The sequence below is a fragment of the Myotis lucifugus genome, unplaced genomic scaffold (assembly GCF_000147115.1).
Source record: "Myotis lucifugus unplaced genomic scaffold, Myoluc2.0 scaffold_25, whole genome shotgun sequence".
NCBI lineage: Eukaryota > Metazoa > Chordata > Mammalia > Chiroptera > Vespertilionidae > Myotis > Myotis lucifugus.
Window position 1 is genome coordinate 4,368,533 of NW_005871073.1, and position 14,472 is coordinate 4,383,004.

The 14,472-nt window shown below is 43.9% G+C and overlaps 1 protein-coding gene across 1 annotated transcript in view; it reads left to right on the plus strand.

Moving 5' to 3' along the window:
• Nucleotides 1-2,742: 2,742 nt before the first annotated feature.
• The window catches only part of GIPC2 (GIPC PDZ domain containing family member 2), a 71,443-nt gene continuing 59,713 nt past the window's right edge, over nucleotides 2,743-14,472 (plus strand). The window contains exon 1 of the mRNA XM_014453556.2: nucleotides 2,743-3,005. Coding sequence (XP_014309042.2) covers nucleotides 2,766-3,005 — 240 coding nt within the window. The 5' untranslated portion in view covers nucleotides 2,743-2,765. The remainder of the gene's footprint in view (nucleotides 3,006-14,472) is intronic.

The following is a 14,472-nucleotide window of genomic DNA, read 5'->3' on the forward strand; positions in this document are numbered from 1 at the left end:
AGGCCCGTTGCACGAAGAGATTCGTGCAATAGGCCTTCCCTTCCCCTGGCTGCTGGCACCGGATTTCCTCGGGCACCTGGGACCCAGGCCTTCGCTCTGGACAGAGCCTTCAGTCTTCGAGGCTCCAGACGGAGCCTTCAGTCTTCGCTCCGCTTCGCCCCTACGTATGCAAATTAACCGCCATCTTTGTTGGGTTAATTTGCATATCTCCCAATTGGCTGGTGAATGTAGCAGAGGGACAGTTAATTTACATGTTTGTCTATTATTAGGTAAGATTTTATTTGACACAGCTTAAAGACAGTCTTCTTTTTGAAGTTTTTCTTAATTTCATACACTAGTGTTCCCTCATATTGTGTAGGCATTGGTAATGTACCTGCCATATACCATATGGTGACTCACTTCTCTTCCTACTTTTCTTTAATCAAACCTCAGTGAACTTTTTATCCATACACTACATTGTGAAGTTAGTTGGCTCTCACTTGATGGGAATGCATCATTTACTTATTAGGTTTTCTTTACTCTTTTTTCATTATCCCAAGATAATTAAGGTTATACTATTTGGTGCCACAGCAATCATAAACATAAAGGCAAATTCAGGCCCCGAGGTCCTGTGGCACTATTTCATTTTCAGTGAGTATGAACCAGCATATGAACCAGGATATGTTATATTATAAGTCACAGAAACAAAACACAAAAATGTTAAAGTTACTTTAAAGAAAAGTTACTCTTCTGCCAGTACAACTGCTAACCTTATTTTTAGAAACATGAACTTTTAGGACTGAATTGATGTGAGAGGTGAGGGAAAAGGAAAATACTTGGTATGATGACTCAAAGATGCTGGTCTGGGCCACTGGGTATGTGACCCTATTTACTAAATCAGGAATAAAAAAAATAGATGCTTTCAGGAGAAAGGATGATTTGTACAATCTCAGTTTCTCATTTTGAGTTTCTTGCGGTACATTCCCTTTCTGGTAGACTGGACTGTGGATATAAATTTGGAGTTCAACAACAAAAAAGGTCAAGCCCTGACCGGGTGGCTCAGTTGGTTGTATTGTTGTCCTGTGCACCAAAATGTTGTGGCTTCCATTCCTGGTCAGGGCACATACCTAGGTTGTGTGTTCCATCCCCAGTTAGAGTGCATATGGGAGGCAACCAATTGATGTTTCTCTCTCTCTCTTCTATCCTCTCTCTTTAAAATAAATAAAAACACAAAAGTAAAATCAAACACATATTCTTGAAGGATTAAAAAACAAACAAACAAAAAAGCCTGGCCAGTGTGCCTCAGTGGTTGAATCAGGAGGTTACAGTTTGATTCCTGGTCAGGCAGGGCACATGTCTGGGTTGGGGCCCAGTAGGGGGTGTGCAAGAGGCAGCTGATCGAAGATTCTCTTATCATTGATGTTTCTCTCTCTCCCTCTCCCTTACTCCCTGAAATCAACATATATATAAAAAACCCAACCAAGACAATAGATGTGGTCATTCAGGGAGAACAGTATGCAAAGAACAAAAAAATGGCCAAAGAAAAATAGCCTTGGAGAACACAGTTTCTGCAGAGTAGCAGTTAAAGAGACGAGGTAAGGAAGTCAAAACAGAGGCCTGACTTGAGTGAAATGGTTATTGCAGTCAGAAACTTTCAAAGGTCAAGTAAGATAAAGATGGAAAAGAGTGAATCATAGCTGATGGATTAGGAAGTGCTGACCAGAGTCAGAGCAATTTCAGTGGAGTGTGGGGGCAAAGTCTGATCACAGCAAGTAAAGGGGGAAGTGAGGAAATGCAGCGAATAATTCAAGACAGTTTTGCTTTGTTGTGAAAATGTAGCCAGAGGCAGCTGCAGAGATGGAGGGCGACTTGAAAACAGTGTAAGAGATTTGGCTTTTGGCTATCAATGATGGCATCCGGTGGGGAAGGACAAGAGTCCTTAAAAATAGAGGTTTTTAAGGAGAGAAGACAGATCAAGGGTCAAATAAAAAGAGAATTCTCTGAGTTTGGAGAAGGGCAGTGGGAGGAGTTACAGACAAGGGGTGGGGAATTAAGGAAGTTTACACAACACTTTGAGTAGGACCCTCAGGCAGGTAGGTCGTAGGTGGAGCTGTGACTTGGGGAGAGTGCTGAACATTCGACAGAGAAAGCTGCCAGGAAGGAAAAAGTAAAAAAGATTACTGAGAGGCATTGAGGGTATTTGAATATGCATTTGATGTGGCACCAATCTTAAAACTTTCCCTTCCAATTCTGCCCTGCACGGTGTAGTAAGGCGCAGAGAAGGCAGATGAAGGTGGACTTGAACTTTAAAATTCACATCCCCAATGGCCCAGACGTACAGACACCAAGGCGCGTGTCCCAATCGTGTGAGTGCCTACCACACATTTATGAAAGGCACCGCAAGGGCCAGCATGTTTGTATTCTAAGACGTGTTGTTCTGTAGCTTCAGCATCCCAAGGCTTTTAAGGAAATCCAGCCATTTTAAAAAGGGGGTTGGGGGTTGTGGAGAAACCCGGAGATGAGATGCGAGAATGGATATAACTTTTCCTCTCTCCAGATTCATCCGGAGGGATGACAGATGGCTGCTCAGGGTCCAGATGCCGCTCCTCGGGGTGGAGAAAGGGGCCCTGCCCCGCAGCAACCGGGCGGAAGCACCTGTGCCATTGGTCCAGCGGCCGCTCCCACCTGCGCGGAGCCCTAGGGACCGCGAGCGCAAAGTCCGAGGCGCCCGGCCGAGGAGAAGGCGGCCGGCAGCGCAGGTGGGCCCCGGCCCGCGGTCAGGCACGATGCCCCTGGGGCTGCGGGTCAAGAAGAAAGACAAGTCCAAGGAGACCTGCGCGCTGGTGGAGGGCGAGCCGGAGGGCGCGGACGGCAGCCACCTCCCGGCGCCCCCGCGCTCCGCGGCCAGGCTGGTTTTCTACACGCAGCTGGCGCACGGCAGCGCCACGGGCCGAGTGGAGAATTTCTCCAGCATCCGGGAGCTCTACACCAAGATCGCCGGCGTGTTTGAGATCTCGCCGTCCGAGGTAAGGCCAGGTGCCCGGGCGCAGCTGCTCGCCCTCGCCCCGCCTCTCCCCCTGCGGAGCCGGCGGAAACTGGCCGGGTGCTGGGGCTCCGCGTCGGAGGCGGCGGGAGCGCCCAGGGGAAGGGAGAGAGTGAGCGGGAAGGGTAAGTCCCAGGGCCCGAGAAAGGGGCAGTCCCCGTGCTCGGAGACCCGGCTTTTGGGAAACCAGCGACCTTTCTTTCTTACGCAAACGGGGCCCGAGTGCCTTCCCAGAGTTGAGTTCCAGCTGCGCCGATGAGCGCCTCCACTTTATTTGGACTTGACTCTCCTGCTTCCTCTTCAGGGGTGAGGGGGCCTCGCTGAGCATCTCCCAGGAGAGGGGAGAACGACGTGCCTTTCAGGGGATACCAAGCCGAGGCCCACTTGGACCCAACTGGCCCCTCCTGTCACTAATACCAGAAACCCTTTGGTGGTATTTCCAATAAGCTTATTATTTCCAATAAGGGTGGGTAACAGAGTTATACTTCACTACGTGGGATCAGTTAACATTTTCAGAGGAAATCAGCTCTAAACCCTACACCATATCCTCGAAAATGGACCGAAGTTTGCCTTCATTAGATGGACTGCATGGTGCCGGGAACTGGGGTTCGGTATCAGCGTGATTTCGAAAGCACTAGTTTATGTGGACGGTTATGCGGGCACGTCATTGACGCTTGCCCAAGCAGGCGTGAGACGTTAGCCCCAGAAGTTGTGTGTCCACCTTTCAAGGAAAAGCACAAGATCGCGTTGCCCTGTACGCCCGGGAGCAAGGGGCTGACTTGGAGTGGCACGGAGCGAGCGGCATTTGGAGATCTGATCTTTAATGTTGTTTATCAGGTCTGTTCCGGCGAAATTGAGGTCAGGGCAAAATTCCAGGAGGAGATGAAAGAGAGCTGGAAGTGTAACCTTTTGTTCTGTCAGGGTTCCCAGGCACTGGGGTAAATCACAGACCTCTCAATTATGTATGTTCATGTAGAGGAGTAAGAACTAGGAGGTTTTCTTTGTAATAGGACGTTTCGGTTCAAAAAGCACTTTCACAGGAATAATGTCGTTTGATCCTGTCTAGAAGCGGCTGGTGTCTGGTAGTTCCTTGGGTCCCTAAGGACAGGATTGGGAGGCTGATAAGCCTGGCTGTGGAGCCAGGCTCTAGCACTCATTGGCTGTGTGGCCTTGCACAGATGTAGTCCCTCAGTTTCAACCACTTATGCAATGGAGATTAGAACATCTACTAGGAAGGGTGATTGTAAAGACTGAAGTTTACATATAAACTGTAGGGGTTCAGAACCAGTCACCCCAAGATGTGCCTCTGTGGTATATGAGGATTGTTTTGAGCTAAAGACAGCCAAAACCCTGCTGGCTCAAGAGAAACTTTTGCCCTCCCTTAACTACCTAGAAGAACTTGAATAGGGGCCTTGTTTATAATATTACTAGAGGCCCGGTGCATGAAAATTCATGCACTAGGGTGGGGGCCCTCAGCCCAGCCTTCCCCCTCTCACAGTCCAGGAACCCTCAGGGGATGTTCTACTGATGGCTTAGGCCCGCCCCACAGGGAGCGACAGGCAATCAGGGGAAGGCACCACCCCCATCATCCCCTTGCTGCTGCTGCCTCTGGCCTCCCTCTGTGGGAGGATACTGGAAGATAAGGGGAAGGCGATGCCCCCATCATGCCTCTACTTCTGCCACTGCTGGCTGCTGGGACTGCCTGAGCCTCAGGCCCCTGGGCAGTGGCAGCTGCCATCAATGGCTTGCCTGAGCCTCAGGTGGCTGCTGCAGCTTCGTCTGGAAGGATGTCCGGATGGTCGTCTGGAAGACATCTGGTCTAATTAGCATACTATCCTTTTATTAGTATAGATCAGAGGTAACCATTGGATGAACTTCTAATTACTGAATATCTGCTTCTATCCTGCAATGATCTTCCTTCCCTCTGAAGCCCTAAGGTGATCCTTAGCTCAGAATGTCATATACACTTCATTTTCCCTTTCTGTCTTTGAACCTCTCATGTATATGGGGTTACCATATGTACCTATGTATTAAACTTGGTTATTTTCTCTTGTGAATCTGCCTCCTGTCTATTTGATTGTTAGGCCAGCTGCAAGAACCATGAAGGTAGAGGAAAGTTTCTTCCTCCCCCACAAAACCTATCAGATCGCATGGTATATGGTCAGTGCTTCACAAATTGTAACTAATCATATTAATACCTAACAGTTAAATGAGGGGGCTGAAGTACAAAGTGATTGGGCCTTGGCCAAGGACATGTAGCTAGCCCCCGCCACCCCCCCCCCCAAAAAAAAAAGCTGGGCTGATACTTAAATTTGGAACTTAAGTGAGCTTGTTAGCATACTTCAACTGTCTCTCCTGTACCCAGGGACTCCAGATTTACTTACTTTGCATTAAGTCTTCCTCATCATAAGATGGCATTATTTTATTCAATCCACTTAATCCCTGAGAAGTATTATTCATATCCTTGCTTCACAAAGAGGAAACTGAGGCTTTGGGGCTCAAAAATTTTTCAAAATTACACATGGTAAGTGCCAGAGTCTGAATTTAAACCCAGGTTTTTTTCTGACTCCAAATTCCATGACGTAATATTGCTATAATGCTTCCCAAGTTTTCCATGGTGTCCCAGCCATAGCTTGACAGCCATGTTCAATATTTTCGGTTTTCAATGCACTGACTTGCAAGATAAAATTCCAAGATAATATAAACAAGGTGATGTGCTGTATCAAAGTTCATAAATTTTTATAGCCTCAAATATATTAGCATGTTTATGCATATACCAAACATTAATCCATGTTTTCCATTTGGATTAAAAAGAGTTAAGTATATCCAGATAAAGTATTGGCTATTATAATATAGTAGGTCATAAGTATCACAATAAATTTGAAATAGAAGTCATTTATTAAAATAAAACAAACACCAATGAGATCCCATTTCCCATCCTATTCCCTCTGCAAGAAAAATATGATGTAAACTTTTGAGATGTCAGTTTGGACAAAACAAAAATTTTTCCCCCTTACTACATGGTTAACTCAGAAGTCCTACCTTTTCTCTAGAGAGGTGGCTATCTATAATAATAAAAGTGTAATATGCTAATTAGACCAGGCAGCCAAATGACTTTCCGGACTACCTTCCGGACAAAGCCGGCCTGTGAGGGCCGAGCCACTTGCACAAATTTCGTGCATTGGGCCTCTAGTGAAGATATAAAAAGCACTGTATGAGGAGCTCTTTACTGAGGAAAACAGGGAAGGAGTGGCCTGACCTGATGTCTGGTGCAGCTGATTCAGGCAAATTTACTGGGAGTCCATGATGGCTGGCATGTGAGTCTACAGTGTGATCGTTCCATCCTCACCGTAGCAGAGAGGCAAGGATTCTTTTCATTTTGCAGTTGGGCTAAGTGAGCCTTTGAGCATCTTGTCCAGAGTCAGGGACAGAGCCAAGATTCAAATCCAGGTTTTCTGGTTCCAAGTCCATTACATAGCAACTGAGATTCTTGGTCACTGTACTCAAATTCCAAAAACAAACCAGCAAAGCTTCTTTTTAAAAAAAATTGTCTCTTCAATTAAAGCCTCAAACTATTGCCTCAAGAAGATGCTGTTGTGAAACTGACAAAGGTGGTTTATCACCTATTCATGGTCCCTGAAGGAAGAAGCTAACAAAACCTATGACTCACTTGCAGGGTACAGTCTGTGATCATTACCTTGAAACAGATGGGCAGTTATGCAAAAATCCCTTACAGCTGACATTTGTTTTTTTTACTAAAGGACTAAATGAGAAAGTAAATTAATCTTGTCTAAAAGAATAGTTAACTCATAACATTAATGCAGGGCAGTTTTACAAAAAGTTTACTATCATTTGAAAATATTCAGGTTATATAAATTAGTTGATCATTAAATTCTTGAGCCATAGTCATAAAATTTATTGAAGGGGCATTTTGAATAATTGACCACTGTAGTTATTTAGCAAGTAGTTTGTGCCATGGCATGTTTTCTTAATTCTCTATTATGGGAAAAGATTGTAGGAAAAAGGTATTGAATTTGAAAGAGCTTTTTAAGAAATCAGTTTTGTAGTTAGATACTTCACATGTCTAGAAATGGAAAACTCAAGTTTCTTTATATGTTTCAGAAATTATTTCCTTTAACTTGGTCATATTAAATAGTTCATTGAATAAGTGGATCAAGCAAAGATAGCCCTGTCTCAATACATAAAGGCAGTCAAATAAAGCAGTGTACTTGGGAAGCAGAAAAGGCAAGAATTGTGATTGTCATTTCAAGTTCCATATTTAACATAAAATCATGCTGTATGTCTCTGAAAAATGAAACAGACCTTCTCTTGCCACCTGCTCCCATCCCTGATGCTATTACCCCATTTCTCTCTTAGAGGAAAATTTAAAATTTGCTATCGCCAATGAGATACATTCTGTATCTTCTCTCTCTGCTTGAAACTCCCCATCTTAAATGGAACACAAATCTCAAATCCAATGATGGGCTACAGGCCCTGTTCCCTCTCTAACATCCTTGTTCCTTCTGCTTCAGCTAGTTTCCTGGCTATTCCTTGAACTCTGGAGCCTAAGGGCTTTTGCACTGGCTGTAGCCTCACCTGAACCTCTTCCTGCAATTGCTCTTCCTTTAACTCTGCTCGAATATCACCTTCTCAGTGCAGCTGGCACTGATCATCCCATTAAAAACTACAACACCCCTATTCCCTTCCTCACTCAATGTTCCTCCATGGACACTAACATCCCATGTATATTTAACTGATCTGTTTTGTTTATTGTCTTTCCTCACCCCATGTACTGAAATATAAGCTCCACACAGGCAAGGATTTTGTCTATTTTGTTTACTGATGTAGCCCCAAGGGCCTGGAAGTGTACCTGAAACATAGTTGGAGCTCAGGAAATATTTGTTGAATAAAAACAGCCTCACAAATATAGTACTTAAAATCCGGTAGCTTTAACACAAAGCTCTACTACCGGTTACAATACCAGTATCTTAAGTAGGTGTTAATATTTTAACATTGTAGTGTGAGGAAAGAGACCAGTCTGGGAGAGGGTTGGAGTGAGGAACATCACATGTATCTTGAAGGGGAGGAGGAGTAAGAGGGTGAAGGACGGAGACTGGGAAGCTAAGTAAGAGGTATTTGTGTGGAATGCATCTCTACAAATTCCAGAAATTATGAATTTGGAGGCTCCGTTTGCAAGCAAAATTGCTTCCTGATGAATTACAGTGTATGGGGAGCTGCCTTGTGAAGCTTCCCAGAAACTGCTTCCTTTTCTCAACTTGCTGGCACTGAGCTCTCGTGAAAGTCAGTCTTCTGTATTTATGTGGCGCTTCTGGAGAACATGAACTGCACTGCGGACTTTATCATTTCCCAGCAAGGCAGATAATTGGCAAGGGAAACCGTGGCTTTCTGCTTCATAAATAGGAATTCTGGGAAGAACAGAGTGAAATGGGGGTCACTGGCTTGCATATTGGCCTCCAAGGAAAAACAAATAACAAAAACACACCAAAAATGAAGGAATTGGGAATTCAGTGTGAATATTACTATTGAGGTCTGAGAACTATGAAGCCCAACACGCCGAGTAGAAAGAGTGTGAGAGGGAGAAAAGCAGCCCCTGATATGTGGGAGCTGGCCTGACACGCTCAGGTAGGCCTTGCACGTCTCCTGTTTCACATAAATGGTTTCACAGAACACTGACCTCTGATAAGCTCACTCTGACTGTGATGGATGAAGACAAAAATAAGAATACTCTGTAATCATGTTTGAACAGAGACACCAACATGAGCGTTGCCCAAACCGCAAAAATGACCAGGTGACTGGCATATCTTGGCAGTACCTTACCCAGAGCAAACCCACATGTCCTTGGACCTGCCCCCAAATCGCCTAGCACAAGCCCAAGTCCCTTCCAACACCCTCTTACTGAGGTCCCTCTCCCCCCACCTGCCAAGTTCCCCATGGTGCGCTGTCTCCCGTGTTGTAAGTCGCAAGAAAACTAGGGGTGAGAATTCCTGATGGTCCTTGGCTGGGCAGCATTGACAGTTGTCATTGCTGGATTAGTCCAAGGTGGTTTCTAAAGAGGCATCTGAATATGGTTTCCTTGATCCCATCCATCCTCTATTTTAATATTTTGATGCTCTGATCACATGTATCTCAAAAAAAATCCTTCAGGGCTCTCAAGTACTTACAATACCACGAACTGGGTAGGTCACACACAACAAAAAGTATTGCTCATGGATCTGGAGGCTGGGGAGTCTAAGATCATGACACCAGCATGGTCACCTGGTGAGGACCCACTTTCTGGTACATAAGTGATGCCTTCTTGTTATGTCCTCACATGGTGGGAGGGGCTGGTCTCTCTGGAACCTCTCTGATGAAGCACTAACACTTTTCATGAGGGCTGTGCCCTCATGACTTAAGAAACTGCCTAAGACCCTACCTACTAATACTATCTATCCCCTTTGGGGGTTAGGATTTCAGTATTTTGAAAAAAATGTTTTGGGCATATACAAACATTCAGACCATAGCACTTACAAATAACCCTCACCAGCCAAACAATGTCTCCTATTCCTGCTGCCTCTTGAGTCCTACATCCTATGCCTACTGCTCCAACTTCATCTAATAGTCCCTCTACTTCTTTCTGAGGCTGAGACTTCAGAAATAAAGCTTGTTCCTAGAGTCACTAGATGGTTTAGCTGCTCCATAAATGTCTGATAAATAAAAAAGTGTGGATACAGTAGCAGATAAAGCTGATGATGTAGATAGTAAGAATACAAATGTCCTTGAAGTTGTTCATATATTATTCTATAGGCAATGAAAATAACTCAGATGTTTTTCAGAAGAGGAGTGACTCATGTTGTATGGAGTATAGACGTAATCAACCATTCATTCACTATGTCTTCTTTATAAATGTTTGGTTTAAGTTGGATATAATGGCATTTTCTGGAATTGCATAGTATCATCTGAGATGGTCTAAATATATTACAATCATTATGCATGCTTATTCTCCATCATGAGCATCAGCCTCATTTTTTTTGTATGAAAAACTCAAGCAACAAAACCCCAAAAAACAAAACAAACCCAAACATGACTCATTTTGAGAACTGGGATGGTAATCTAACCAGTTACCTTATAAAACCTCATTGCTAACAGGAAGATAAGAAATGGATAAGCCTGTCCAGTGTGGTTCAGTGGTTGAGTGTTGACCCAAACCAGGAGGTCACGGTTTGATTCCTGGTCAGGGCACATGCCCAGGTTGTGTGCTCGATCCCCAGTAGGAGCATGCAGGAGGCAGCCAATCAATGATTCTCTCTTATCATTGATGTTTCTGTCTTTCTCTTTCCCTTCTTCTCTGAAATCAATAAAAATATATTATTAAAAAAAAGAAAGAAAGAATTGGATAAGACTGTTGTTTTTTGTGCTGGAAATCTGAAGTTTCAGTGTGGAGGCAATTCTAGAATGACGTCTAAATTCCTGGGTGGGTGCCGACCACTCCCAAAGCCCCTGTTGCCTCACAAGCTGAGGGCTGGCCCCTTCTCTCACTGGCTCCCGGCACTCCAGTGGGCATGGAAGGCTCTTATAGGTTGCAAGAGATAGGGACACTTAGGTTACCTTGGGCAATGGTATGTATGTGTTTAATTGTTTATATTACTAGGCTACAGGGAGATAAGGAAGCTTGGATAGACTCTGCACTGGGCAGTCAGGTGCCATGGACATCTAGAACATGATTCATGCTGTCCAGGTGAAAACAGTAGCTCTAGACCAGTGATGGCGAACCTATGACACGCGTGTCAGAGGTGACACGCGAACTCATTTTTTTGGTTGATTTTTCTTTGTTAGATGGCATTTAAATATATAAAATAAATATCAAAAATATAAATCTTTGTTTTGCTATGGTTGCAAATATCAAAAAATTTCTATATGTGACATGGCACCAGAGTTAAGTTAGGGTTTTTCAAAATGCTGACACGCCGAGCTCAAAAGGTTCGCCATCACTGCAGTCTAGACTCTGGAGAATCAAGAGCATGTCAAGGTGTCCTTCACCTATCGTGGCCTCTTTCTCTCCCTGCTTCTTAACTCTGTTCTTGACTGATTCTCTTCTCATCCTTTTGACTTTGCACCGGTAAGGCTCTTCTTGCATCATCTTTCTGTATCTCTTGTTCCTTTGCCTCTCTACTTTTCTTTGTGCCTCACTCTGTGTCAAATTGAAACACCCTAGGAGAGAGTCTCTGTGTTGGTGAGTGAGGGGACAGTGCAGGTGGGGCAGGACTCTTGGGCCTCTGAGTCAGGGCCTCATTTCTTGTCTAGTGTGCAGGGTCATGTGGTCCAAAGACAGGTGAACAGTGGTTAAAGGGGTCCTGTCGGAGAGGATCATGGGCATGATCATGAGCAAGATTTCTGGAATTAGGGGTTTGGCAGGTATCTTCCATGTCCTATCCAGAACATGAAACTTTTTTTTCAGTTCCCTATGACTTTTATGCATTGTTCTTCCCTTTACCTGGAAGTTTTTCTTCTACTCTTTCCCTGTTAATTCTGTTGAAAGATAATCTGAGGCATATAAAAAACTTTGAGTTTATTTGAGCAAAAATTGATTAGAATTTGGGCAGCATCAAACCACAAGTGGTTAGGTGCTCTCCATAGACAGGAGCTAGGGGCAAGGTTTTTATAGAGAAGATGTGGACTCAAAGCAAGGACATTATTTGATGGGCTAGAGCTTAAGCAGTCGAATTATTTGGGAAAGCCTCATTGGCTGTTTGCCTTTAGATTTTGATTTCTTAACCTTGGGGCACTTATAGGTTTAGGTTTTGGTTTGCTTCTGCAGGCTGCTGAAAGAAATTACTCTGTGAAGCAGAAGTCCACAATGGAGCTACAGCCAAAACGATGTTAAAACCCATTTTTATCTTAATTGAAAAAATAATCCATGCACATAGTAAAAATGAAAAGCAAGTGGGTCACCCATTACCATGGTTCCCCAGTTCTCTTTTCCAGAAACTTTTGCTATGGCACTTTCTGCACCATCCCTCCAGAGAATACTCTACGAATTTGTAAGTAGGTATGCATGAGTAAAGGAATATGCATATCTCTGTGAGTATAACTCCCCCTGCCTCACTTTTCTCTTAACCCAATTAGGGGTACACTGTACTTCCGTTCTGCACAGTTGATAGTAGCAGAAGCAAAGGTGTGAACCTACGAAAGAGGAAACCTGGGAGTGGCAGAGTCACTGGGGTCCTGTGGCGTCCCAGAGAGTCACCAGTGTGTGTGTCTTTAATGACAATGAGTCAATTTTTAAGTCTGCCTGTCTTCAGGAAAAGGTTGTCTGTGCTTCCTTGCTTCTTGGATAAGCCCCCATCACCTGAGGTAAACAAAGGTGTTCCTTGAAATACACAGATTGATGTTACTGATTAACGAAACCCTTTGGGCTAGATCGGGGTGGGCAACCTTTTTGTGAGTGCGTGCCAAAACCAGCAAAATCTCTGACTCAAAATTCTTCTGCGTGCCAACCCTAATTTTTTGAGAACATGTTACGCCTACTTGATATCTCTTAAGGTGTACGTATGTGAAGAACCTTGAAGAAATAATAAAATTCATTTGAGCGACAAAAACACAGTATATGATGATGAAAAATACATTTATTTTTTAATGTATACATGTACACTGATAGTCCGACAGAAAACTTTATGACTCCGTTTGATATTATCAGTGTGACTTTGCTGCTGCATCATTGATGACAGAGATTTTACATCAGGTTTATATTTCGTGACCTTCAGAGATATGCAGGAGCTACTACTTTCATCCGTCAGGCTACTCCTATTACAAGACTTAACAAAATTCATCACTGAGAACAAAGATTCACAATTGTAAATGGAAGATTATAAGAGAGGGTTTCGCGTGCCAGCAAAAGTTACTGGCGTGCCATGTTTGGCAAGTGTGCCAGGGGTTGCCCACCCCTGGGCTAGATACTTGCTGAGGTAGACAAAGGAAAGAGGAAGCTGCCAACTGCTGCTCTGGATTGGGATCTAAAACCCCCTGGCCTTTCTCATTCATCTTAGAAACTAGCCCTGCTGCTTGGGTGTGGTGAGATTTCTGAGGCTTTGGTGATTGAAATGTGTGGTGAGAAGTTGAAGCTTGGGCATGACTAATACCAAGGAGGTCCCGTGGCTTCTATGGATCAGTGAAAGGCAGGAAGGGACCTTTGACCCTCTCCATGATAGAGGCTTTGTTGTTTTAGAAACTTATCTGACCCACGATAAGTGGTAACTGAGAGGCTCAAGAATCCGAGCATTTAGAAAGTATATTTGCTTTGTATAAACATCTCCCTGGAGATAATCAAATCACATGCCAAAGAACAGTTCCAGCTTTTTTTTGAAATGGCTAAAATCCAGGACCTACATCTCAGTCTGTAAAAGTCACAGGTTCTTAAGTTACAGTGTTAACTGTAAGGGACACACTGTGACAAGGTTGAGAAAATGGTAATTCTGTTCCATTCTTGAAAGAATTTACATATGTGTTTATTGCATTAATGTAGCAGTGGTTATGTGGTTGGTATGAACGCTGTGTCGTTTATGACCCAGGGCCAGAACCCAATTTAACCACCTGGACCTTCTCACTAAAAGCATAAAACCAACAGGAGGTCTTTCTGCTGGTTCCGGGTGTGGGTAGGTAGGTGCTGGTTGTGATTCCTGTCCCCTCCTTTCTCCTCCTGTGTCTTTTATACTTTCCCCATCCTATCTTAATTTTCTGAAAGGTGATTGGGGGAGAGAAGCATATCTTGAGCATTAAGAAGAAATAAATTATCGTTGAATACCTACCATCATCACATAACCTGTGTTATCTTGTCTGAAAGAGCAATTCTTACCAGAACCCCCATAACTGATTACAATCTATAGATGAGGCAGCTGGATCTCAGAGCAAAAGGAAATTACTCGTCACACAGTTCAAAGAGATGTCTTGATCTTAGGTTTATCTGACTCCAAAGCCTATGTTCTTTTCTTTACATAAGTGGTTCTTAACCTTATTGGGCCAAAAATTCTCCTTTAATAAAAAAAATTTAAAAAATGTTTTTATTGATTTTAGAGAGCAAGGAAGGGAGAGGGAGAGAGAGAAACATTAAGGATCGGCTGCCTACTGCACACCCCCTGCTGGGGACCAAGCCCACAACCCGGGCCCAGAACCGGGGCATTTGCCCTGAACAGGAATCGAACCGGCAACTTCTCCATGCATAGGATGATGCTCAACCAACTGAGCTACACTGGCCATGGCATCAAATATTTTATGGCACCACTTTTACTATCCTGAAATAAAGTTTTTTAAAAAAATATATATTTTATTGCTTTTTTACAGAGAGGAAGGGAGAGGGATAGAGAGTTAGAAACATCGATGAGAGAGAAATATCGATCAGCTGCCTCCTGCACACCCCCTACTGGGGATGTGCCTGCTACCAAGGTATATGCCCTTGA